This window comes from Cavia porcellus, unplaced genomic scaffold (assembly GCF_034190915.1).
Source record: "Cavia porcellus strain 051 isolate PalLab524CR breed Dunkin Hartley unplaced genomic scaffold, mCavPor4.1 scaffold_30, whole genome shotgun sequence".
Lineage (NCBI taxonomy): Eukaryota > Metazoa > Chordata > Mammalia > Rodentia > Caviidae > Cavia > Cavia porcellus.
In genome coordinates, this window is record NW_026947513.1 from 26,871,678 (window position 1) to 26,899,593 (window position 27,916).

Consider the following 27,916-nt stretch of genomic DNA (forward strand, 5'->3'; position numbering starts at 1 on the left):
AGAATCCATCCTAAAATGTGCAGTGATTTTTTTTCTGAGGCATTATTTTGATCCATTAAAATAATTCTTTATTCTTTACCTATTTTGTGGTTTGTTTTCGAAACTAACGAAAATTGAGATGCTCAAGTTCATTGTGCATATTGCACTTTTTCAGATTTTACTTTTATAAAACTGATCTTTCCCTATGTTTATATGCTCAGTATCAGATACCTATAATTATAGCTATCATATCTTTTTGCTCTTACATATTTCTTTATCAGAGTACCCCTTTTAGACAAGAGGAATTGAGACTGTGTGTGTTTGCCATGCACATAAAATAGATCTTACATGACCTCTTGAATGAAGAGAGCATGTGACAGTTACTATTTTACATTTGCAGTGTGCAAATAAATAGCGTACATCCAATGGGCATGTTTGCAGTTCATAGCAAGTGCCCTAAAATAGAAGATGGCTTTATCTAAAGGTGGCACCTTTAAAGTTACATACTGGTGAAAATATGGCTTCTAGGATAGGAAAGTTAATACTAAGGAATTTTGGAAATGCTGGTTTTATGTGTTAAATCAGTTCCCATAAGGACTCTACAGAAAAGAATGCAACATCAGTGAGAATTAGCTGATGCTTGCCTGGACAGGCTAAATGCAAACCTGGGTGTTGGGATGTGATTTCCTCAACTATATAACTGGGAGATGAGTTAAACTCGGTGGTACTTCTAGTGTTAATCACCTCCTCATGCATAAGCTTGTGTGTCTGGAAGAATGGAAACAGATACCTGTTGTAAGAAAATATTTGCAAATTATGGGAGTAAAATGACAATATATTTTCTTATGGGGGGGAGGGGAGTGAAGCCTTCCCAAGGAGTTTTTCCTTTCTTTGTAATTCCAGAGAGCAGGGAGAGTAGATACGTTGACAGTGTTTAGATACTCAAGACAGAAGCAACAACTTATACATCGAAGTATATAGCTTAGAAAACAATCTAATTTTAAAGCTGAAGTTATGAGCACAATTTCAACATAAGTGAAAAATAGTACTCTTTGTTTTTTGAGTATTTCAATAATTTCGCTCAGGGCTTTTTGTCACCTAGTCAAGCAACTGCTTTGATCATTTTTCGACTGTTTATCACAGATATTTCAAAACATACAAAAGTGGAAGAAAAAATATAATGAATGCCAAGGAGTTACTGTGCACTTGAATTATTTAACAGTCTCCCTTGCTTGGTTTTAACTGTCCCATTTCCTTCCCATCTGCACTGTAAATGCCTCATTGTTTACCTACAGCGGACAAAGACTTCAAAAGGCACAGCACCATTATCATACCCAAAGGAAATAAAACCGTTGCTTACTCCCATACCAGGACTTTGTTCAAGTTTCTGAAATTGTCTCAAAAATGTTTTTAATACCTGTTCTATTCAAACAAAATCAAAAACAAAATCTAAAAATTATTTTGACTGATAACTTCTGAAATTTCCTCTCCCAAGAAATTGGCCCATTAGTTTATAAAACTTGCCATCTTCCACACTGAGCTGATTGTCTCTGCCTTATGTTGACCCCCCCCTTTCCACCCCATACCATTCATTTCTTAAGTAAAACAGATTATTTTGCTCACAGAATTGACTATATTTTTGATTTGACTGCATCCTTGCACTGATGTTTCTCTGACCTCTTATGTTCTTCTATCAGTTGTCAAGGGTTGCTTTCAGAAGCCAATGTCGGAAATGACTTTTCTTGCTAGAAAATAACAAACAGATAAATGCACTAATATGTGCATACTCGGAGTATTGTGTATAACGTCAGAGGCTTCATCTCTAATACCTCGGTAAAAGGCTTGTGGGGCCACGGCTTCCTTTCCCCATACATCAGGTAGTGTAAATTCTCTTGTCCCATTGTCAGACTGGTGATGTTAGTTTTACCCCTTCAGCTCCCTGCCAGCTTTTCACCTCAATGTTCAGTGCCTAAATTTCAGCCAAATAGGCAGTGATTATTTTCTAATTGTGTTAATAATTTTTCTCTCATCAACTATTAACTGAAGAGATATTTCTAATGGAATTCAGTGTATGCTAGAAAATCAGATTCTTATTTGGAATATTTCTGAGTTTTTATAGTAAGAGAAATTGACAAATAATGAGTTACAGAAAGCAGTAAGAGTCAGAGCTGCTGATAGCCTTCTCCTAACCAAAGCAAGTGAACCAGCTTTTGAAACCTTTCCTGTGAACGGCCTAATTCGTTCCCTTGAGTCAGAAACACTCATACCCCTACTTTTCCATTTTAAAATAAATTTCCATGCTGTCTTTCTTACAGAGAACATTCCAACAAACAACGTGTGGGTCTCAGCAAAGAAAATTTACTGCTCAGAGGATGCACCATTAGAAATACAGAGGCTGTTGTGGGCATTGTGGTTTATGCAGGTTGGCTATTATAATTTTCATCACTGTCTCCTCTGTGCTTTTCTGCAAGGTACAATTATTTTATTTATTCAAAATATTCTATGGAAGCAGAAAGTAAATTTTGTCTTGATAGACTTTAACAGATCACAAAAACAAACTACAGTATTGATCCAGAGTCATTTTTAAATATGTCTGCCAGAGTCATTTTTAAATATGATCTTTACTTTAGTTTCTACCTAATGGGTATTTTTTCTGATGCACTCTGTTTTCTGTGTAGGTCATGAAACCAAAGCAATGCTAAACAATCCTGGGCCACGATATAAACGTAGTAAATTAGAAAGAAGAGCAAATACAGATGTCCTCTGGTGTGTCCTGCTTCTGCTTATAATGTGTTTAACTGGTGCATTGGGTAGGTAAATTTGATTATTTGCTAACATCTTAGCAGTAAAATTTTAGTTTCTTTTTCAAAGCGATATTTAAGAATGTTTGGGTTCTAGAAAGGGATATTCCAATACTTTTTTTTTTTTCTCGTGTCTTTATTTATCATACTTAGGCCTGAAAACTATTAATGTAGACTATATCCATTTATACTGTGCCATAGTACTAAAGGACTTAGGATAAGATTTAGAGAGAGAAAGGCACAAGAGACTGTAGTATTTTGAAGTTGAATGTGTTTCCAAAAGCAATTGGTATTCAACCAAACTGGATACTGTCATCACTCCTATTTGAGGAATAAACTTTTTATATTTACATAATATATGTATATATAAACATTCTTTTTCATCTGTATATTTTTTTGAAAGGTCATGGAATCTGGTTGTGCAGATACGAAAATGTGCCCTTCTTTAATATCCCTGATCCTGATGGACATATGATGTCCCCGGCATTGGCAGGATTCTATATGTTTTGGACCATGATCATTTTGTTACAGGTAATTTCCTTCCAGCTTATAGAATTTTAAGATCTTGTACATTATCCAGCCATATTCACATTCTTTAGCCTGTGTTAATATTTTAAAAATTGTTTGGCTCCTCAGGTCTTGATTCCCATTTCTCTGTATGTTTCCATTGAAATTGTGAAGCTTGGACAGATATATTTCATTCAAAGTGATGTGGATTTCTATAGTGAGAAAATGGATTCTACTGTACAATGCCGAGCCCTGAACATCGCTGAGGATCTTGGACAGATTCAGTACCTCTTTTCTGATAAGACAGGAACACTCACTGAGAACAAGATGGTTTTTCGAAGGTGCAGTGTGGCAGGATTTGATTATTGCCATGAAGAAAATGGTGAGTGCTGAGTTTGTACAGAAATCCCTAACATTTGACCTTTTTGTTAGCTGCTTAGTTGCCTGATAATTTTAGCACTGAAGTGCTATATTTAAACTTTGACTATTTAATCTATCCAAAAGGGCTTTCTATTATATTCTTGTTCCTTTAAAAGTTAGTCCATACTGTGATGTACTACTAAATGATACAATTAAACAGTAAATGATAAGTAAATACTAAGTGATATAATGAAATATTCAACTATTTGATTATCACTTAGTATTTGTATCACTTGCTATCATTATTTCTCTCATATTAAATTTAAATTTTATATATCTTTGCAAATTTGCAGTAATTGTAGCATTTCATATTGTATCATTTAGTATTTGTACCATTGTATCACTTGGTATTTGCATTACCATTGATATAATCTGCTAAATAAATATGTTTGATGGTGTAAAAAAGTTCATAGGTAAAAGTCTACTGCTATGATTTCTTTAAAAGTAGAGTGGTTTTAACCTGTATTTCTAAGACCTGTGATAAGGAACATTTTTTCATGTGTCTATTGACCATTTGTACATCTAGAACGTTTCTATTCATCTTGATTGCTTATTTTTTTAATTGGGTCTTTTATTTTGTGGGTTTCATTTTTGAGTCCTTTAGAGCAAAATAGGAGACAGATAAATATGAAATAGAGAAATGTTTAAATTCTTTGCCAAATTATATATTCCATTATTTACAAATATTTCAATATATAATGCTAACTTGTTTCACTTGTACTAAAAGTTTATCTTTGTTTATTGAAAGTTTATGTTACCTACTATTTTCTTTTTTGTAAGAACTTTTTGTTTTATGTTTTGTACTTAATAACTGTTTTAAAGATAATAACAGTGTAATAACTATCGTTACTCTCTTACTATTTGGTTATGAGTATATATTTTATGCTTTCATAAAGTAATAAAAACAGAAGAGTAAATTACCAACACAGGGAGAAGGTTTGGATTGGTATGGCGAAAACAATACTGCACTATAGATACTTCTGAAGGTCTAATGACACTATGCACTTTCTCTCTGAAAAATATTTTGAAAATCATTCTGAGGGAAGTCCAAGTTCCTTTTAGCCCCATCATTTGGCCCTCACATAATCACTGATGCTTGGTTAAGAACTGAACTTCTGAGTTTAAGGAAGTGAATTTCAAATTACAAGTTTTTTTTTTTTTTAAGAATTGACCATTTCTTCATTCATATTTCTCTGTATCTTGTGAACATATAGTAGATTCACATATTTCTCTGTTATCAGTTAGCATATTGTAGTAGTGGTTTTCAGTGTTTCTTTTACTAAACAATGTCTCATGCATTTTTCTGAGTCAATCCATAACAATGTGAAGAGCATGGTCTTCCACTCATTATAATTGGTCGAGCATAGTTTCCTCTTCTTAGAGGTGACTACTTCATTTGCTGTTACCAAGAGTATCTCTTACCTGGAATGCTTGAAACAGAGATGTTCTGGATTTTGGATTTTTTTTGTGCAGTTTGGAATACTTTCATGTAAAAAATGTGGTATGTTGGATATGAGACCTAAGTCTAAACACAAAATTCACTTGTCTCTCACAAGCACCTTACACACCTAACTTGAAAGTATGTTTGTACAATTTATTTAATAATTTCATTTATGACATGGAGTTTCATAGCATGGAATTTTCCACTTGTCATGTCATGATCATGCTCAAAGTTTTATATTTTGGAGTTTCTCATGTTTTGACTTTTAAGCTTAGGGATTTCAATAAAAGCACATACAGTTAGCATCACTTATTCTTTCAACAGTATTTTGTGAGTTCTGAATATGGAGCAGAAGCCCCTGATTTCATGTAGCTTAGAATTAAGGGCAAGGAAATAGATAAATAGGATTTAGAATTATCACAAATAAAAGAAAATTTGGCATGTGGTATACATTATTATAAATATTTATGGGATTATTTTATACTATATTTCTCTAAAATATGATAATTTACATTTCTACAACCTAGAAAAATAATACATTTTTATGCCTAACCATAGCAGGGTAAAACTATGATTTTTAGTTTGCGTGAGTTTTATAGACATAGTTAACTTTTCTGTCTTAATTTTTCTCTGATTAGTAAGGAAATGGTTAACTTTTTATATGTTAGCTAGCCACTGAAATTCCTTAGGAAATTGATCATGCTATTTTCCTATTTTTAAATGAGCTTTCTTTGTTGTTAGTAACTCATAGGGAAGTTTTATCTATTGATGTTCATTTATATCCTGGTCTATGCTGTTTGTGACTGGCACTCAAGTTTATTTGCACACTTTTGAACCAGTTGTTAAGTAATTTGAACAAAAGCTATGATGGTATATTAGCCATTTCTTCCATACATGGGCAGTTATTTACCTGGTTCATCATTTCTCATTGTATTAGTTTTCTCTCACATCGTTAACAGTTAGCAGTGTAGAAGAATATAAATCCAGTATGCTGTCTTATGGTTTGGGCAGGTCAGGAAAGGTCCATCTTCTACTCAGTCTCGCACCAGGCTGAAGTCCACAGGTGAGCTGGGACTTATATCATCTTATATCATCTGGTCTTACTTCTTTTAGATCACTGGTATTTGGCAGAATTTGGTGTTTTGAGGTTGTAGGACCAAGGTTCCCATTTTCTCCTGGCTGATATCTAGGGACCACTGGCAAGTCTTAGAGATTTTCTGTCATACAGCCTTTCCATAGCATAGCAGTTTGCTTCCTTGTGGTCTTCAGTATGATTTCTCACTGTGGATCTTTCTTTGAGGATATTCTAAATCAAACTTGCAAGTTAGGCATACCATGGGGACAGGAATCTTGGAACCATCTGAGAATTTTAAGGCACTGTTCTGAGGCTGTGCCTCTCATCTTTTAATTTTGTGTAGGGTGCTCTTATCAAAAGTTTTGTATTTTTATTAAAGAAAATGTGTTGATTCTTGTAGATATATTGTTATAGATATTAAAAATGGGAATATTATTATATAATTTCTGCCAGTAATATTGAACATCTGCCAAAAATTTGGTAAAATAAATTTGCCATATTTTTTCTTAGGTTCACAGATTTTTAAGCAAACTTTTGTTGCCTATGAATGTAAGGGATTAAATTTGAATATTTATCAGAGAACCAAAAATTAGTGAGTTATATTGAATCTAATGTATTTCATTATGACTCTTTATTAGTAGCATTTAATTACAAATCAGTATTACAGAAATTTCAGATAAGCCAAAATATGCATATTTTAAAAGCATCAATGTCCCCCAAAGTAGACCATTGTTAGGCATTTTATTGTATTTTTTAATCTTTTATGTGTGTGCATATATTTTTGTGGCAGTGTGTGTGTGTGTGTGTGTGTGTGTGTGTGTGTGTGCATGGGGGGATAGGTTTCTAATAAGAGTGACATAACAATATGCTTTTAGTTTTATAACCAGTTTTCATTATGACCACCTATCATTCTCTCCTTATTCTTCTAATGGTTATATTTTATTGTATATAGAAATTTCCATAATTTATATAACTACTATTAGTTAATGTGGTTAGTAGTCATGTTTTGTGATACACAATCCTATAGCTAAATATCTGCTATGCATTTGCAAGGTTACTGTTTCCCAGAATTAATTCACCATAAATTTTTCTGTTCAGGCAGTGTCTTGCATCTTGCAACAATAATGCTTCATAAAAAAACATACAATTAAAAGGGCCACCATTAGCTAGCTTTCTCCTACCTTAGTCCATGAATATGCTGTCATGGTTTATGTTGGTGGTCCCCAAGCCTCATGTATTTGCATTATGCATTTGTGATTGGTTCACTGTCTAGAGCTTAGATTGATAGTGTCAGTGCTATACCCACATAGGGGTGGAGCCAGCATGTAATGTAATGGCGGGAAGAAGATGTGTCTCGCTCTCTCTTTAGCCAGTTTCTGCCTTGCTGTTTGCAGCCACCATAAATTGTGCTCAGCCATGCCACCCTGCCTTGGAGCCAACTGAGTATGGACTAAAAACTCCAAAAACTGTAATAAATAAGCCTTTCCTTTCCCAACTTTGGTCATCAGGTATTTGTCTCAGTGACAAGGAAAAAGTCACTGAGACAGAATTTGGTATCAGGAGTGGGGTCGTTTGCTGCAACTATACCTGACCAGTTTTTTGAGAGGCTTTGGAAACAGCTTGTGGGCAGAGTTTGGAAAGGTTTGGACATGTCATTTGGTTGCATAGAGCTGGAGCAGCTTAGTCTGTTCTGTAAAGGAGATTCTGGTCAGACCTCAGGAGACCAAAAGGCAGATAGAAAGCCTTATGGTAAAGACCAGGCTTGGGAGATTTCTGCTGGAAAGAAGGACTGCATTGGTTGTTGGATTCCCCATGATGTGTGTTATGGCTTGGCAGAAAGTTTGTCTGCATTTTGCTCATGCCCAGAGACCTTGCCTGAGATTGAAACTAAAAGCAATAGACTGATTAATCTGAAAAAGGAAATTTCAAAGCGGTCAAATGTTGAGGCTGTGGCGTGGCCATTGTTGGGGGCTTTTAGCCAGCTTTATGTTGCAAATCAAGAGCAAAGAGCCCAACAGGGTAATATACAATACTGTGAGTTTGGCCAAAAGGAAAATTCCAGGAAAGCTGTGGATTATAAAGACAGAGTTAAGGCTTTGATTGCTGAGGAGAAACAGAGAATTAAAAAAGATGGCCCTGGGGCATCCCAGAAAGCAATGGGTCTCCACCCTTTGCAGCTTCAAAACTGCAAAAGTGAAAGAATTTGCTTGAAGGAAAAAGCTGCAGAGCACCATGCTCCAGAATGTTGATGGAGGCCACATGAGGTTCCAAAAGGTTGGCAACATAGAAAAGCTTTCCTTCACAATCAGGTTCATAGAGCTCAGGGATCTAGACAATGGATCCCTAACAGCCAAGAGAAAAAAAAAAAAAAACCTGGCTACTGCTTCAGATGGCAATAAACCTTGGTGGCATCCACATAGTTTTTATTTTAGGTGCAAGGAAAATGCACAAATTCTGAGGGTAAGATGGCTTCCACCTCGATTACAAAGGGTCTGGGAGGCCAAGCAGTGTGCCCCTGAGAGGGCAATTTGTAAAGATGTAAGGGTAAAGCCAAAGATGCAATAGAAACCCCAAAAGTTTGAAAAAGCTAGAAACAGGGATCGTCTAAAAAGAGCTGCACAAAGTGAGCAGAGAGGGTTTAAGAGAAATGCTGAGAGAGCTGAAATCCCTAAAAGTGCCGTGGGGGTGAAATCACCCAAGCCTTTTGGAGCTTGCAACCAGACTGCTTCAGATGCTGAGCATAAAACTCTAAGACTTAACGTTCATCCTGCTGGATGTTAGACTTGCTTGGTTTCCCGTGCTTTATATTCCCCTGTTTGTAACTTTTAGAATGGTAATGTTTATCTTGTGTCTTTGTATTTCAAAAATGTCTAACCTTGTTTCATTTGTACAGGGGTTACAATTAAGAGTTTGCCATAGATCCTAGAAGAGACTTAAGACAGACTTTTCAGCAGTGCTGAAACTGTTAGGACTTTGACAACTCTTAGAGGTGGACTAAATGTCCTTTATATAAAAGATGTGCATGAGTCCTGGGGGCCAGGGGTAGAATGTCATGGTTTATGTCGGTGGCTCCCAGGCCTCATGCATTTGCATTATGCATTTGTGATTGATTCATTGTCTAGAGCTTAAATTGATAGTGTCAGTGCTACACCCACCTAGGGGTGGAGCCAGCATGTAATGTAATGGCAGGAAGAAGGTGTGTCTCGCTCTCTCTTTAGCCAGTTTCTGCCTTGCTGTTTGCAGCTGCCATAAACTGCGGCCCAGCCATGCCACCCTGCCTTGGAGCCAACTAAATATAGACTAAAAACTCCAAAAACTATAAAGAATAAACCTTTTCTGTCCTGACTTTAGTCATCAAATAGAATGTCTTAGTAACAAATAAAATAACTAAGACATATGCACGTCTTGCCCAAGTGAATATTTCTCTTCTATGTCCCTTCATTACAGGAACAAAGCCAAGTGACTAGAATTAAATACTACTCCTGAATGAACTGTAACTGATAAGATACCCATTTGGGAACTGCAGAGGCTTGCAATGCTTTAGAAAGTCCTAATTTTGCCTGTAATACTTCTGTACCATTGACCCATCCAGAACTTCTAGTCTCTTTTATGCAGTAGTTTTAAAATAAGCACATACATACCCATGCATAGTAAATGTAAATCAGAGTAATGTTAAGACTCAGTTCACTTCAGAATGTAATTCTGAGATATGTTATTTTCATTGAAATGAAAACTGTATAGCAATGTATGTGTGTTTTGTTAACCATTGCCTCAAGATTTTCTAGCAAAGGGTATTGTTTTTATTCTATAAAGATTACTGCCTCTTGGAAATACCCTTTATATACATGAAGCTGAAATAAACACATATGATAACACAATTGAATATTTCAGCAACTTACAAGTGTATGGTCCATGTGCTAACAGCATCAGCAACGCCTGTGAGTGTATTACTACAGTAATTCAGGCCCTCTTCTGTTAACATCTGCATTTTAACAATACCCCAGGTGATTAATTTACATATTAATTTTTTCCTTTAAATTCTGTTTGTTTTTAAAAGTCTGTCTTCAAAGTACAACCAGTATGATTAACTGTGCCTTTAACAAAATTATTCAACGTCTAAACAGATTCAGTGTCTAAACATATCTTCGTGAATGTAATTGGGAAAAAGAGAAGGGAAAGAATTAAAACATTCTTTAAAAGATTGCTGAAAGAGAATGCTACTTAAAAAATAAACCTTTCATTCTAAGATAGTGGTAGATTTACAGAAAAGTTACAGAGAAATATAGAGATCTAGTACACCCCATACTGTTTCCCCTGTTGTTAAAACTAACCATGTGATACATTTATCATAAGTAGTAAGTATATATTGATACATCATTTTTAGTTGGAAAAATTCATGCTTTATTAGTGTTTCCTTAGTTCTTACCTAAGGGCCCTTTTGTCTCCCACTGTGCTATCTAGCAGTTATTATTTAGCCTCCTCTGAACTTGATTAGTTTCTTAGACTTTTTTCTTTTGGATGAACTTAACCAGTTTTAAGGAGCCCTATTGTGAGGTTCTGTAATGTCCTCCACTTTGGCTTTCTGAAGAGTGCCTTTATGGTATGTAATCTGTGAATCTATTATAAATGCGAATCTATTGTACGTTACAAGAACAAGGATTTTTAGAATCAGGCCTCCTAGGACTGAATCCCTCCCATTCCATCAGATAATATTAAGGGCTCAAATGAAATAAAAATAGGTCTGTATGTTCACTGGATTTGACAGTATGGAACTTACATGTGACTATTCAAGAGAATTGTCAGTGGAGAGATGGGGACAAAAAGTCCTGAAACTGGTTGAGGAAGGACTTGTATGAGTTATCAGGGGAAGAGTTGGAAAGTTGTGGTCCTGAGGAATCCAGAGACTGGGATTCAGATCACAAGTGGAAGGTTTGGCGTTTGAGACAAGGAGAGAGCTTGACTCCATAGTAGCAGGAGAAAAGACAGAGTGAGAATACAGAGGCAGAGAAGGTGTTAGACTTGATGAAATCTCTTTCTCAGGAAGACAGTTCTCATTTGATTGTTTCCACTTAAAGCAGGAGCTAAGTTTACTAACTAAGGATGTAGGTGGAGGATTTGAAGGCCAGGTTTGGAGGAGGGTGTGGGAAATTTTGGAAGGAGGATGTACCATGGCTGTAGAAGTAACCACCCGACACGTGATCTTGTAAGATCTTCTCAGATGTGACCCAGTGTGGTTTTTATCCCACAGCCAAGAGACTGGAGTCATATCAAGAAGCTGTCTCTGAAGATGAAGATTGCACAGACACCGTCAGTGGCTCCCCCAGCAACGTGGCCAAACCAGGAGCCCCTGGCTGCAGGACAGTCATTAACCGGCCTCTGGGGAGGAGGCTCTCAAAACATCTCTCTGGGAGCGTGTCTGCAGTAGGCAATGGAGATGGAGCTGCTGAAGGGCTTCATTCCAGACAGGCTGCTTTCAGTAGCCCCATTGTAAGTGTCCGCATGGCTGGGTCCTCCCAGGTCCACAAGGATGAGGGCAGTACAGCCTCTGATGGAGCCAGAGACTGTGACACATAACGAGATGCGATGCATGATAGTGATACGTAATACATGTGAACAACAATATCACAACTCTCTAGTTTTTGAAATAATTCTATGTTGTACTGTCACATAACATTTTTGAACATCTTATTTCTGGTCAGGGCTAATCATGTCTGAGCCTAAAAAGGCTATTCTGGTTTAGTGGTCAGAGCTTCCTGTCAGAACCAACAAAGCTTACCCGATTTACCTCGTAGCCAGGTAAGTGTGTGTAATTGATAGGTAAACTCACAGGCCTTTCAAAGGTCTCTTCATTGCTCTGTAATTGTCTGTCATATGCTAGCAAACCTATGACCTCTTCCCCAGTCCTACTTCCCAAAGGGCACTTTCTAAATTTTTCATTTCGGAGTGTGACAGGATGTAGTTTTGAGTCCCAATGGGAGTGTTGCACATTAACAAACTCTACTACTGCATAAAAAGATAGAGTCTAAAACATGAGAAACAGAGGAAAGATGTCCATGTAAAAGAATTGGAAATCAAAACTTTTGCAGTACTTAAAATTCTGTGAAATTTCCACCTCACTCTCTGCCTTTCTTGTTAGACTCATGATTGTATTTTTACTAAGATGGCTCTAGCTATGACACGATCAACAGTTCCACAGTATGTGACATAGCAAGCTTTGGGGAACACTTACGTTGTCCTATCCAAGATGTTGTGTGGTTTGTGCAGATACCTAATGTGAGTGCACCCCGGGGATCTCCACAACCTGAGACAGCTGGAGGCCAATTTACCAGCTCTTTACAAACTTGCCAAAAGAATGTGTCACAGCAATGGAGTGATTGCCTCAGTTCAGCTCAGTTGTGTGCCACAAAAGCATGATGGCAAGCCAATGGCATGTGTTGGCAGTGGGTTCTTCATAGCATTGAAAGCTCTAAAAGGTTTGCCATCACTGCACGAGGGTATAATGCCCATTACATTGTGTCTGTACCATGTGACAAGCTGCCTCAGACATATAGACTTCATTTTTCTCCAACTTTTGCTCTTTTTTTTTTTTTTTAAACTTTTTATCGGTACTAGGGATCGAACTCACGACTGCCTGCTTGCAAGGCAGGTGCTTATGCCGCTGGGCTAAATCCCCAGCCCCCAATTTTTCTCCAACTTTTGAGAAGAAATAAGGAATGCACAGCTCTTCTGTACCTTTAAAGTTACATTAGAAATATGCTATGTATAGGTATGTATTTCTTCTATTTTTTTATGCATCTTTCTAGTGAACTTTTTTATCTATTCACCCACCTGAAAACAAGCCCACTGAGTCCTGTTGAGTGGGAAATAATACCCTCTGTGCTACGCGCTCCTTAGCAGTTCTGTTACTGGAACCAACAAGTACTTTTTAAAGCACTTTTGTTTATCCCACTTTCTTTGTACAAACCGTATTCTCTGTATCCTACTACGTTGCACAAAACTAAGGAAATATTTATTTCTTTAAGAACTGCTTTTAGTATCAACTTCTCTGAAGTATTTACAGATTCTCATTCCTCAGCTTCCAAACTCTGCTGGCTCATCCCCTCTGTCCCTTGGTCTGTACTATGATGGTCTCATTTCTGCACCTGACCTGGCTGCTAGCTCAGTAAGAACAAGGACACAGTGATCTTGAAGGCCTAACATTTCAGCACAGTGTCTGGCACGTTCTCAAAGCACTTTTGAAGGTTGTCAAATGGAACTGCTTAACAGGCTCAGCCTTTCCATTGTGTCCTCTTTGTTTTTATTTCCCCTATATTCCAAAGCTGTGTGCGTCATTCTGATTATATCACTGTCTTGGGGTCATTGTTTTAGTTTTGTTTCATATTTTGCAAAATGAGATTCCTATATGTAGGATGAAGAGGTCACAGTCTTTCTCAAAACATAAGCTCATCTGTCATTCTTAGTCTTGGCAAGTTGATCCTTTTTGGAAACTAAAGGTTGAGATAATAATCTTTGACCTAAAATGTGAACAACTGTAGAAATTGTGCGTATGATTTTAAAAGCCCATCCATGAAGCCCAGGTAAGGGCACCTGTTTGAGATCAGAAGGCAAACTGAGATACTCAAAAGTAAAATGTAGGAGAAGTAGAAGACAGTTTTAGAACTGCTTGATCAACTTTATTTACGTTCTGTAGTGTCTGTCCATTGTTAATCTAAAGATATTTTGAGATTTGTATAAACAATTAGAGTGACTTTGTGTCACTTTCAGTTTAAAAAATTTTTTTTACATTATCTTAAAGTCATCCAATAATGTAAGAAGGCAAATTAAAGAAGTTTTACTTCTTTAATTTGGATTTCAATAGGGGAGAGGGGAAAAAAGAAGGAAGAAAAATGAAGATGAAATCTGTAACCCAGGAGGGTAGTTTAATAAGAGGGTAAATCTAGCATTTGAAATGGTAAGATGTTATCATAGATTAGCTAAAAGATATATGTCTCCCAAATAAGGCTTTGTTTACATTTTGAGAAACTATCCACATTGGACTCATGGTTCTGTGCTTAACTTGGGAGTACACATTTTCTTAGAATTTTAATAAGATGCCTATTTTAAGCCTTCTATAGAATACACCCTTTTAGTCTGTTTCTCTGTCCCTTTCCTTGTCGAATATGAGACCAACAAGTATGTATAACAATAACCTTCAATTGATAACAATAACCTTCAACTGTTTATGCCAGGTTCTGAGTTAGGGATCCAAAGATCAGTAAGATACATTTCTCACTTTGGAGGAACTTCTAAGCTTTCTGGGGTAAGAGATAGATAGGTGTATAGTTATTTAGAGAAAGATAGTGTAGGCCTGGTTCTCAACTTAATGTACCTTCCATTGATGGCAGAAACTGCATCACAGAAAAAACAACTGTTTATTTTATTGTCTTTTGTTTGGAAGCCGAGTCTCACTATGCATTTCAAACTGGCCTTAAACTCACTTTGTAGCCCAACCTGGTCTAGAGCAGCCCTCCTGTCTAGGCCTCCTGAGTGCTGGGACTACAGGCACGCACCACTATGCTTGGCTGTCAGCTGTTAACTTTATTCTACAGTCAGATTTTGGATCAGAAAAGAATGAAGATAATCATATTGATAAAAAATTGTATGTGATGACTCAATTAACTCAGTTCAGCCACTATCTTAGTCACAAGAGATTACTGTAAAAACTAACAGAAGTAGAAGAATGTTCTTTAACTGTATCTTCATTTTGATACCAATTGTTCCAGTCTTTTTCTGGGTTCTTTTACTTATATGATTTTATGTTGTTTTCGGGTCCTGAGTTTCCATGATCCTGAGCTTCTAGCTTTTTCTCACTTTAGCTTGGCCAGCTTTAGTGCTGTTTTTATTCTCGTTGTTTTCATGATTATGGGAATAGATTTTCAGTTTATACAGTCATCTGCTTGAGGTAGTTAGGAAAAAGTTTAAGAGTGCTTTGTGACAGCTGGTGATATGGACCTTAAAAGTCCATGCGAGCTGATAACCTGTGTAAACTGAGTACACATCCTTTAAGAAGGGAAGAAGGAAAAGGAAGATTAGATTACTTGGATTGTGCTGCACTGATATCATCTCAGTTATTATGTCATTTATCTCGGACAACCACCCTGGGAGGTTATTTTTATCATTATATAGAAAAGGGAAATGATGCTCAAAAGGTTAAGTAAGCTGCTTGATGGTACCAGTTAGGATATAAGCCCTGAACTAAGGAGCTGAGACTTGAACCCAAGCCCACGTGAATACTAGTACACATTCTTTATCGCACCTCAACTGCCATTGAATTCCAAGCATAAACATGAGCCATGGGCTTCTGAGTTTAAGGTCACACATCTCTCTGTGTGTTGCTCTTTTTCTCTAAATCAATTCTCTTGGTTTCCTATAGTCAGTCTGATTTATTATTCAGCATTCCAAATCTTCTAAAGTAGATCGATGCTTTTGTAAAACCTGGAGTATGAGAAATACTCCAGGTTTTTGACTCAGCTTAAACATTTGTAAAGCCACAGATTGTATGAACAGGATTCTAATCAGATTTCGTCTAAGACATTCATTTGTTAAAACTAACACTCCAGAATAAGTGTAAGAAGTACTACATTAAACAGAAGGGGATACTTCTTTTTCATAATAAGAAAACTTCTTAAAGCAAATAGTTATTAAGAATCTTTAAGAGTGAGGCATAGTTGTGATCAGAAAACTTAGTTAATCCCTATCATGTGTGTGATCATTATGTATACCTAAATTGTACCAAGAAACTTAATTAAAACTTTGTTAATGTCTTATGAGGTATTACTGGGAAATGCAGTTTAAATATACTAGCCTACTTGCAATTATTTCTATTTTAACAAGTTGTTTTTTTTTTTTTATTATGGTGGTATATTCAGAAGTAATAATGATACAAGTAAAAACCTCACTTAAAAAGAATTGGTTTGTACCTGTTATTACTGAATGAATCCATAACCAAGGTGGAATTCTAAACATAATAAAATATATGTCTGGCATTGTATATTTTTAAATGAGAAATACTCATTCAACTAGATTTTCTTGTAAGTTATCTCCTGGTTAGTTTGAGGGAACCTCCATTTATAATGTGTAGTGTGGATTTTCTATTTATTTTTATGTCTTGTATTTTTCTGTTGTCCCTTCCTGTTCTACTAGATGCAGTAAGGTTATTTTAGTTGCTTCAGATTTTGGGTTATAAAAATTACTTTTCATGATGATAACAATACTTTGTCTCACTGAATCTTCAGGAAACAGATGTGGTACCAGACACCAGGCTTTTGAACAAATTTAGGCAGATTACACCTCATCTCTTTACCTCGATAGATGGGACCTTCCAAAGACCACCACTGGAGACTTTGTACATCATGGACTTCTTCATTGCTCTGGCGATTTGCAACACAGTAGTAGTTTCGGCTCCTAATCAACCAAGACAAAAGGTAAAGTCCCTAATGCAAAAATGGGTGGGCAGAATGTTGGCTTACCATGTGTCTAAACTGGTCTTGTTATGTTACAGTAAAAAATAACAGTGGCAGCTAACAATAGCAGGTGTTTAACATGTATCAGAATTTATTTTTCCTGCATTTAACATGTTCTAAATGATTTACTGGTATTAATTTGTTTAATTGTCTGAGTGACTCTGAGAGGTATGTACTCTCACTTTACTATTCCCCATGTTACAGATAATTTTAATTTGTTTAGCGTAACAATATTAGCTTTTAGAGAAGGTGAGATTCAAACCTAGGAAGCGTGGCTCAGTGTTACGACATGATTTGCCAGTGAGAACATTCATTTTGCTTTTAACTTCTCACCAGATTGAAGTTTCTGATACTGTAGCATTATATGCACCTCAAATAAAATATAAAGTACATTGAATTCATTTTCATGCTTGATGATAAAATACCTTTTTCTTGTGCTAGTTGGGTTAGTTTTGATTCAATCAATCTGAAATTCACCATAATATATGAAAATTCTTCAGATATATAAAACCTAAATTTTGAAACTCTGTTTGTGTTTTAGAATTCATGGAGAATTCATTTCCCATTAAGAAAATAACAGTGCATAGGCTGGTGATTCACCACTTGGCTGTTCTAGCTTTCAGGCTTATGACTGTATCTTTTCCCACTTATCGACTTAAAATTCAGTTTGCCTGATAACTCAATTAAATTTTAATTGTCCATCAGATCATGTTCCTTTGGCAACTTCAGAGGTGGTCAACTTCAACATAACAGTATTTTCTTTCCAATTAAGATGCATTTGATCTGAAACTATTTTTATGAGGTTTTGCCTTGAAAGTTGCTCTTTGAAAAATGATTATGTAGTTAGAGGAAAATCACTGGATATTTTTTGTTCCCCATAACAATTTTTTCTGTCATATATCTGTTTCTAAGTTAGCATCTGTTAAAGAAATAGTTTCCCTCGTTCCCGAATAGTATAATTTCCCACTGTTAGAAAGAAAACCTCTATAGGAACGAAAGCTTCATGGTATAATGGTAGAAAGGCGGTTTATAGGGACTAATCAGAATTCATGTGCAATCCAAAAATTTCATCTGTGATTAGATTTTATTCTTTTTATTCTGAGAGGCCAATAACTTCAAAAATTGACCCGTATGAGACCCTCAAACTCTCATAAAGTTAGTAATTTTTAAGAAAAAACTTTTTAATTCCCCAGGCATTTCTGACAGAAAAGTTTATGTTCCAAATAATTAATTGTCCATGGTTAGCATTAAATTCTATGTTTAATCACTGATAAAATAGATCTAAGCAAGACAGGAGGACACACAGCTATAATCCTAACACTTTGGGAGGCTTTTGGCAAGGGGATTATAATGAGAGCCCTGCCTGGTTTTGGATTTAGTAAGATCTTGTCTTTAAAAAGAAAAGGGCATGGGACCCGGGTGGTATCTCAGTACAAAGGCTGTGGTTTCAATCCCCAGGTCATCACCAAAACACACACTCCTACAAAGGGGTATAAATGAGAAAAAGGTCTATAAAAATAGAAAGTCTAAATCATATTATGATACTGATGACATGGATAGCTATTCTTCCTTTAAGCTACTTTACCTACTGGCCTTTTTTTTTTTTTATAAGTAAAAATATCTTTTGTAGAATCTGGAAAGTAGAAGAAAAACTATTTTGTTAAGCTTTTGATTTTTTTTTCTTCCATTGTTTTTATTATGATCGTGTATTTTTTTGTACTGTTTACAAAGCTTTCCTGGTATTACTCCCCAGTCTTTACAAACTTGAATATTGTATATTTTAGCATCTTTCTATTTTGTTATTGTTGAACATTTAATTTGCTTATGATTTTTAAATTATTATTGCTAGAATGCACACAATAAAGACTGGTTTTTTTCCTGAATTATTTCTATAGGAACAACTGTTATGAATATTCTCATGTTAGCGTTTTATAGTTTTTGCTATCAGTTTTCAAAGTCCTTCCCAAATGACTGCAGGAATTTGTAATATTGTCACTTTCAGCAGATCCTCTCCTGTAGGCTTTTACTTTTATTCATGTTTCCTGTGGCAGTTATAAGAAACGAGTAGGCTGCTAACCATTTAAGGGAGTGGTGATGTCTTTTTTTCCAGTTGGACTTCACAGGTGTTATATGATGGCTTGAACTTTATTATTGAGTCTCTTCTAAATTATCCTTTCTAGATCAGGCTCTCTTCCCTGAGTGGAACACCCATGAAATCCTTGGAGGAGATTAAAAACCTCTTCCAAAGATTGTCTGCCCGAAGATCAAGTTCACCCTGTCTTGTCAGCGGGAAAGAACTGCCCTCCGGGGTCCCCAGCACCTTCGTGAGCAGACTCTCTCTCTTTAACCGGACCAAGCTGACATCACCCATGGAGGAAGAGGTCTCGCCCATGAATGAGAACCCGCAGGGCAATAGTGACCCAGCTTGCTGTACGGAAATTGAAAAACCAAACTGCAGTGGAGGCCTCACAGATGGCAAGGTGGAATCCCTCCCTGGACGGTCCTTGGCCTCCAACCTGTGTTATGAGGCCGAGAGCCCAGATGAAGCAGCCTTGGTGTATGCGGCCAGGGCTTATCAATGCACTTTACAGTCACGGACGCCAGAGCAGGTCATGGTGGACTTTGCTGCCTTGGGACCATTAACATTTCAACTCTTACACATCCTGCCCTTCGACTCAGTAAGAAAAAGAATGTCTGTTGTTGTCCGGCACCCCCTTTCCAATGAGGTTGTGGTGTACACAAAGGGAGCTGATTCTGCAATCATGGAGTTGCTCTCAGTGGCTCCCCCAGGTGGGTTCAAACTGGCCTGAGATGGCAGTGATCTAAAGGGCCCAGAAATTGAAAGGCCAAAAAAAAAAAAAAAGGGCTGGGAATTTAGCTCAGCGGCATAAGCACCTGCCTTGCAAGCACGCGGTCTGAGTTCGATCCCTGGTACTGGAAAAAAGAAAAAAAAAAAAAAAAAAAAACGAAACTGAAAGGCCACTCCCCATGGTTGTATAAAAACAAAAGAGCAGGTGTATGGAAGTTATTTATACTTCATAAAGCACAGAAAAAAATGCCTAGGATTTGCTGGGAACGTAAGTAATTCTGGGACGTTCACCAACTGGGTTCAGACCTGGACTCCATCATTAGCTGTGTCTTGACAGTTCCCTATCTACTTGCTCCTGAGTCTTCAGTCAAATGGGTGCTACATCCTCCTTTTACTGAGAGGCTGGTGACACATTGTATGCACTTAGCATTTGTTAGTTGCCTTCTGTCATGTGTCTAACAAATGGAAAGGGCTTGGTGGAAGATGGCATCACTGTCACTGTTACTGCTAAATTGATGGCATGGGAACAGTGATTGTGTCACATGCTTGGTACTTCATCCCAGGAGAAAGAATTAAAGGAGAAATTTATTTGGGATTCAAAACTAGAATGGCTTTTATTTATTATGTATTAAACTGTCACTGTTTTTAAAAAATCTGACTGTAATCAAGCAGGCTGGTAGGAACAGTAGTGTTTTGCTCGTTATTTCAGATGGGGCAAATGTGGAAAAACAGCAGATGAAAATAAGGGAGGAAACCCAGAAACACTTGGATGACTATGCCAGACGCGGATTACGCACTTTATGTATAGCCAAGAAGGTGAGGTTGCTTAGTACGCCTTAGCTTTTTTGGTTTCTTCCGTTGTTCAGCCATTTAATAAAAACTACCATGCGTCAAACCCTGATGCAAGTATTGAGGAAAGTCCTTCAACTACTGAGTCTCTTTCGTAGCCTCTCCATTCCATATATTAGTTGGTTGAGTTGTATTGCAAGTATTTTTCCAGGAATTACATTCTCTGACTTCTTATGTGTTTCAATATATCTGGAGAAGTTTTCTTATATAAATAGCTATTTATCCTAGGTCAAAATTCATGGCATTGAATGTGCTTTGGAAAGAGTGAGACCAGAGACCGATTTTCTTTTACAGGTTCTTAATTAGTTTTGTTGTTGTTGCTTTTTTTGTGCCCATAACTATCTGAATCCAGGTAAATTTAGTATATTTTTATTGTCTTACTAATTATTATTTATTAAGAATAATATTGGGAAATAATGTATTCTTTTCCAAATAAAAATTCAATGAAAAGGCAGGGCTCCAAGAAATTATTTGAGGGATGTTATTACTAGAAACTCATTTCCTACCTAAATCCTCGTCCTTGGGGACTATTTTGGTGAAACCAAGATATTTTGTAAACCCCCAATGAACTTACCCAATGGATTACATAACTTATGTACCATCATAGTACCACATCAGCTTTCTGCTTTGTTAGTTCAGTGATCCTGTCTTTGATTAAAAATGAAGATGAAGGAGAAGAGGAGAAAGAGAGGAGGAGGGCCTAACAGATGTCGCTCTCGGAAATTTCTTTGTAGGCAAAAATGGGTAGAAAAAAATTTGCTCACTCCTTCCACTCTTATCCGGCTTTGTAAGAACTGAAAGGGAGATTTATCCTTACAACAACTAACAGCAAAGGAATATACATCACCGGTTCCTTGTCTGGAAATTCCACTTACATTTTGTTGGGAATAAGGCTTCCTTGCAATGCTCACATGGCAGCTCATTTTAACCTTTATAAATGATTCTCCATGTATGTTAACCATTAAAAGACATCAAAGATACTATTGGCTACAGAATCCCTCAAACTGAAAAGTACTGTGCACCATTAGAATCACTCTGGATTTAACTACAAAGTGCAGACTTGTCCTGACTGCATCCTCCCTAGTTTAATCAAATGCATTAAACAACTTTCACCATCAGTAGTGCCTAGGATTTCCCAGAAATACTGAGCTATGGTGTTGTTCCCTCATCAGTGTGATAGAAGTCTCATCTCAGAGTTTTGGAAGTTTGCATCAAGAGCGTATAGAGCTGGCAAGACTGTGACCAGAGGGAAGAATATCTGCATCAAGTTGGTGGTTTGATATTTGACACTTAATACTTTTTTTTTTTCTGCCACAGGTCATGAGTGACCATGAATATGCAGAATGGCTGAGGAATCATTTTTTGGCTGAAACCAGTATTGACAACAGGGAAGAATTGCTAATTGAATCTGCCATGAGACTGGAGAACAAACTAACATTACTTGGTAGGTAGAGTGTGCTGCATTGCCTGAATATTTGGAAAACATTGGTTGTCTCTAAATATTATTCATGACTGTCTTCCCCCTCCCCAATTTGAGCTAATAAATATAAGTAGTTCTGCCTGTCCTATTACAAACAATACCCAGATTCCAATCCATTGTCTTTTGCTTTCCTCTGAAGTGAACTAGACTTCACTGGTAGGATTGATGTGGTCATTCTTAAGATGATCATATAAACATCGACACCTAACACAGAGTACGCAGCCAAATAAGTATCATCCTGACTTGAGTATAAAGTTAAAGTTTCTTGCCAGCCATTGTACAATGTACTTAATATGTGTTTTCATTTAAAATTCTCACAACAAATTTCTGTCTTATTTGGAAGGAACTGAGCACAGAGTTCGATGACTTCCTTAGTAACTAACAATTCAATGACTTCCTTAGTAACTAACAGTAACTAACCAAACATGAAACTCAGATCTACCTGGATCTAGGGTCCATATTCCACACCTGTAACTCATCTAATAAAAATCTTTTCTCTTTTCTAACTTTCTGATTTCAACCTAAGCTCACAACTGACACTACTTATGAATGGGTGAGCTGCATCCTGGAATTATCTGAAAAACTTTAAACAGTGCCGATACCTGCATCTCATCCCCGGAGATTCTGATTCACTTGGTCTGTTGTGTGCCCTGGATGTTGGAATTGTTAAAAGCTTCCTAAGTAATTCTGAGGGCAGTCAGGTTTGAGAATCATGCTTTAAACATGGATGCATAGATTCTAATAAAAGCACCGACATACCAAGAGACTGGCTTCTGATCTCCATTCCACAAAACAATGATCTCACTTAGTATCTATCAAATAGAATAGTGATACCTCTTCCTGCGTAATTTCTCTATGATGTTGTAAGTCGTACAGGTCCACATTTCCTCATTAGTAATCAATAAAACAAAAATATTCCAGGGGTTTAACACCAGAACTCTTTTGGCAGCAAAAATTAGGCGATTTAATGCAGCACTAGGTATAGTATTAGCTATCCTAATTAGCATAAAATTTGTACAAGTATCAGTGTGCTTAATTAACAGGTATTACAAAATAACCTATAGGTACCATACTATCTTTTCAAAATATGAATAACTTTTTAATTCCAAAATACAGATAGCCCCAGTTGTTTCAGAAAAAGACTTATATTATGAAAGAACATTGCAGATAGGCACTGTATCTTATTGGCAAGAACATTCTTTAAAGGCTTTCCTTACCCTTGGGAGTATCACAGAATTATAAAACTCACAGGGCAAACTTACACAAATAGTGGAATCAGATACTTCAATTTATAGATGAGACAGCTAGACAAAGAACAGTAAGACTGATAAATCCATTGATCCCTGAAGCTTCCCTTCCAAAGCCCTCCTTTGTATATGGCGTTGTCTGGGTCTTTATACCTTGTCTGGATCTCAGCAGTCTGTATAGCTCATCATTGAACTGGCCAAGGTTGGGAAGTAGTTATAGACAAGATAAGCTTTAGCTGGCTTTGGTTTTTTATGAGTCTTGTGGCAATTTGGTTATTTTTTCAGGTGCTACTGGCATTGAAGACAGGCTGCAGGAGGGAGTACCTGAGTCTATAGAAGCTCTTCACAAAGCCGGAATCAAGATCTGCATGCTGACTGGGGACAAGCAGGAGACAGCTGTCAACATAGCTTATGCGTGCAAACTGCTGGAACCACAGGACAAGCTCTTCATCCTTAATTCCCAAAGTAAAGTATGTATAATGAGACCAAACATATCCTTTTGTTTTTCCAGAGTTAACGACACATTTGGAATTTAATTTATATAAGGAAAAAGCAAAGCTGGTAACCTTTAGTTTCTTAATATTTATTTTCTCCAGTGACCTAGCTCAGATTTGAGAGGATGCCATGGTTTTTCTAAGACCTTAGTGGAAAATCGTAATGAATCAGAGAAATCATTGCTAAATAAAGTTCCATAGAAGATTCTTTCTTTTTAAAATTTGTTCCCCCCTCCACACTGGATTATCCAAGATTTGACAAGTCAACCCAAAATTACAAAATATATTAAGTATTGAAACAAGAATCTACCTCCCTTTCAAGTAAAAGATGATAATTTCTATTGGAATCAGGTAAATTAATATTTCCATGCTAATTATAAAAAAGCTCTCAGCATGATTATGCCCTCTAGTGGTAAATCTTAAATAGTGCTCCTAAGAACAGAAAAGACAAAAGTTGTTTTTAAAGGAGAAAGTTTAGAGATTTAGACCCAGCCTAAATTTTCACCAAATTTTCCTGCCACTAAATCCTAGCATAAATGTTTCAATGACTTAAATTAGCCTTTAATTTTTTTTCAGAAGATTCCTTGCGTAGTGAGAGCCTTCCCAATTTGTGCATATTGTTTATTGTGCTTTGAAAGCTTTCCTCCTCCTTCCTCTATGGTGACACTTAGCCAGTGGTATCATTGCATCACAGCAGCTTGTCAGCTCTGAAATCTAAAGTGTCCCTTTGGGTTGACATCGTGACCCAGTGCCCAGCCTGGTTAATTGTGCTTTTATGATCAGGCCTCCATTAGCACTAAGCTGGGTCATCCACTTTGGAGAAGGAGAGTTTTCCTTATTCAGTGCATAGTAGGGTCTTCTTCTCAGTCATCTGTGACGTAGGCACCCAACACCGCTCGCCAGCACCCTGTATTGGCAGGGGCTGAGTCCAAGAAAATTCTAGTTACTTTACTCACTAAAAAAGGTATAGGCCAAGTGGCTGGGAAAACCAGGGTACAGATTCTTGGCCTGCCTTTCACTAGCCACGTGACCGTGGTGACTGTCTTCTTCCTCACTTGCGGTATGAGAGGAATATCCGTGTCATGGGATTGCCGTAGGTATTAAATGAAAAATATAAATTGCTGAGGGGTCCAGTGAACTCATATGAAAAAAAAAGAAGGGTAATCAGTTACTACGGTTTAATTTTGATTTAGAGATTTTTTTTTAACATGAAGTTTTCATTTTATCTTGACTATAATTATAGTGCATAGTCATGATTAAACATTCAAGCTATATCAAACTATAGAAATCTATAAAGAAGAAGATAAAATAATAAAACTTTCCCTAGGAGAAAATCTCGACACTGTGAGCATTCTTTCAGATGGTTCCTGAGTCTGCAGACATAAGACCAGACACAGTATCGGATGCCTGTGGGCCCAGGCTTCCTAGGGATGCCTACCAGCGAAATACTTTTCTTACCTGTGATAAGAGACTGTGAACTCTGTTGTGAAGAGCAGGGTGCAACACAACCTAGTCCAGTTACATAAAATCACTTTTTGCCCCTCACACAGGGATATGCAGTGATCTTAGCAATATCTGGGGACATTTTGATTGTCACCGCTGGTATCTAAGGACTAGGAGCCAAAGATGCTTCTGCATACCACATTACACAGGACAGCACCCCAGAGCCAAGAATTATCTGGTTCAAATGTCTCCGTGCCAAGATTGAAAGATCCTGCCATAGACTGTTTTATCTCTAGGAAATAAATAATATAGCGGGGCGGGGGGTCAGTTTGTGTACACTGACACAGTTTGCCTGTTGTTAAACTTTTAAAATAGCTCACACTGGTTTTCTCTTTTCGTCTTTCACCTTTTTTTTTTTTGCCTTTTAATTGATAGCTTTTTAAAATTAAACCTACTTATTAGCTAACATCACATTGTGCTATGTGATGTTTCAATACCGGTTTACATTGTATAATGTTTAAATCAGGTTAAATGTGTATGTCTTTGGAAATATTTATCATTTCTTCATGGTAGAAACTCAAAATCTTTCCGGATTTTTGAGAAGCGCAGTACATATGCTACATACACTGACTTAGAAATTTCTGTGAAGGGAAAATAAAGAACTTCTGTAGAGTGAAATCAGTGGTGTTATGAGGTTTATTTATGAATACCCAGTTTTTGTTGGAAGGCATTTAAAAGGACCAATTGAAGAAATATTTACTGAGCATCTACCCTCACTAACAACTTTTTGCCGTTAGTAGCCATTGTTTCATATTGTATGCACACGTCTCAGCTGTAGAACTTGCTGAGATGTGGCCCTAGTCCTCCAGCCCATCCCTGCATTCGCAGGAACCCTGCAAAAGAACTGTTTTGAAAGTAACCAACTATTTGCTGCCTAAGGTTGCCCCATTCAGAAGTTGCTAACAAATGACAATGAAAATTTTAGCCAGCTCTCTAACAGAACCCCAAAGCTAACCCTTGCCTCTCCTTGCAAGGATGCCTGTGAAGTGCAGATGAACATAATTTTGCAAGAACTTCAGAGGAAAACTCCAACTTCTCCAGAGCAAGCATCATTAAAGAATGGTTCCATTCAGCCTTGCATCACCCAGAACTCGGGACAACGGGCTGGACTCATTATTACTGGGACCACCCTGGAGTTTGTCTTGCAAGAGAGTCTGCAGAGGCAGTTCCTAGAGCTGACTGCTTGGAGCCACGCTGTGGTCTGCTGCCGAGCCACGCCCCTGCAGAAGAGCCAGGTGGTGAAGCTGGTTCGCAACCATCTCCAGGTGATGACTCTAGCCATTGGTGAGTCAAGTGGGGTGGGGCCAAGCCCAGCTTCTCCTTTTCACACACCGGAAGCAGATCTGTCTGTCTGTCTTTTCTTCTGTTTACAACTGTGTCTGCCTTCCTCCCAGACCTTTGTCTTCCCCTTTCCTCTTTTTTCATCACTTATTTGACCATCTGCAATGAATTAGCAGTTAACAGTGTGATATGGAAAGCAATACAATAGTCAGGATTCCTTGGGTGACATCAGACTCCCAAATTCACAGGTTTAAGTAGAGTGAAATACTTTATCACAGAACTGAAAAACATAGGAATCTACTTTCAAGAAAAATAAATTGAAGTCCATGGCTAATTCTCTACTCAGCAAATACTTATTGAGTTTTTGTACCAGATAGCTTTTTGGAGAATGTAGATGAAAAAGTACATAACATGAACAAAGTTCTTTTTCTTAAGGAGCTTACATGAAGTAGAATGGTGTAAATTAAAGAACAACAAAAAAAACATAAATGTAGAGGATATTAAATACTGACAAATGTTAGTGAAAAAAGCAGAGCAAAGAGGATGTAAAACATTGAGGTTGTTGGAAGAGGTTGGTATTTTAAATACAGTTTCTTAGGGGTCTCCCTTCTGAGTTTGTCTGGGAGTAGAGACCTGAAGGAAATGAAAATGACCCATGTGGGATCTAGCATATACAGCAGTGAAAGTACAAGTCATGAGGTGGACCATGCTTGGCATGTCTGAAGCCAAAGGAGATGGAGCAAAGAGTAGTTTTCTGCAGGTTAGTGAAGGGTAAGAAGTGGCAGGTGGCCAGACTACATAAGGTCTTGGAGGCCATGATGAAGTTGTGGAGGAAGCAAATGGAAGATGTTAAGCAGAGGTGGGCTCATGGTCTCCTTTGAATTTAAAGGGATCACATTATCTACTGTATGAAAGTAATTGTGGAGCCACAAATACATAATTAAGGAGATCAGTTGGGAGGCTATTGAAATAACTGAAGCAAGAGTTGATGGTAGTTTGGTCCAAGATGGCAGCAGAGGAGGTGGTAGGACATGGCCACACAATGGACGTGGTTTGAAGAAATTGCTGCTGGCATTCACTGATGATATTACTGAGAGAAAGATCTGTCACAGGGAATACCAAGGTTTTATAAAAGGATAGAAAGGATTCTACTAAGAGAGTCAGTTTGAAAAGTCCATTCCACTCACTTAGTTGGAAAAGTCCATTAAATGTGGGAACAGTGATGTCAAGTAGGTGACTAGAACAAAAGTCTGGTTAGCAGTGAGGAATTAGGTGCAGATATCAGCCTGTGAGCCACAAGTCTAGTGAATACTGGAACCTTGGTACTACAAGACTACTACAGAATGGGCATAAATGGAGAAGTAGATAAAATTCTGAAGTAGTCCAGTGTGTAGATGAAGCAGGGTGGAATTTTGTTCAATTATCAATACACATGTAAATAAAGGAATTACTCAAGCTGCTAGATCCAGATGTTATTGAGGCTAGAATTTTTGGATTTTGTATTAATTGAGTCATGTTCATCTTTGAA

General features: G+C 37.2%; 1 protein-coding gene across 2 annotated transcripts in view; it reads left to right on the forward strand.

The window, feature by feature from the left end:
* Atp10d (ATPase phospholipid transporting 10D (putative)) overlaps positions 1-27,916 on the forward strand; it is an 88,584-nt gene that overhangs the window by 41,340 nt on the left and 19,328 nt on the right. For both annotated transcript variants that reach the window (XM_003471567.5, XM_063240621.1), the window contains exons 6-16: positions 2,295-2,401; positions 2,658-2,789; positions 3,184-3,311; positions 3,417-3,669; positions 11,472-11,710; positions 16,498-16,686; positions 18,906-19,515; positions 20,244-20,350; positions 21,701-21,827; positions 23,396-23,580; positions 26,082-26,391. In XM_003471567.5, coding sequence (XP_003471615.2) covers positions 2,295-2,401; positions 2,658-2,789; positions 3,184-3,311; positions 3,417-3,669; positions 11,472-11,710; positions 16,498-16,686; positions 18,906-19,515; positions 20,244-20,350; positions 21,701-21,827; positions 23,396-23,580; positions 26,082-26,391 — 2,387 coding nt within the window. The remainder of the gene's footprint in view (positions 1-2,294; positions 2,402-2,657; positions 2,790-3,183; positions 3,312-3,416; positions 3,670-11,471; positions 11,711-16,497; positions 16,687-18,905; positions 19,516-20,243; positions 20,351-21,700; positions 21,828-23,395; positions 23,581-26,081; positions 26,392-27,916) is intronic.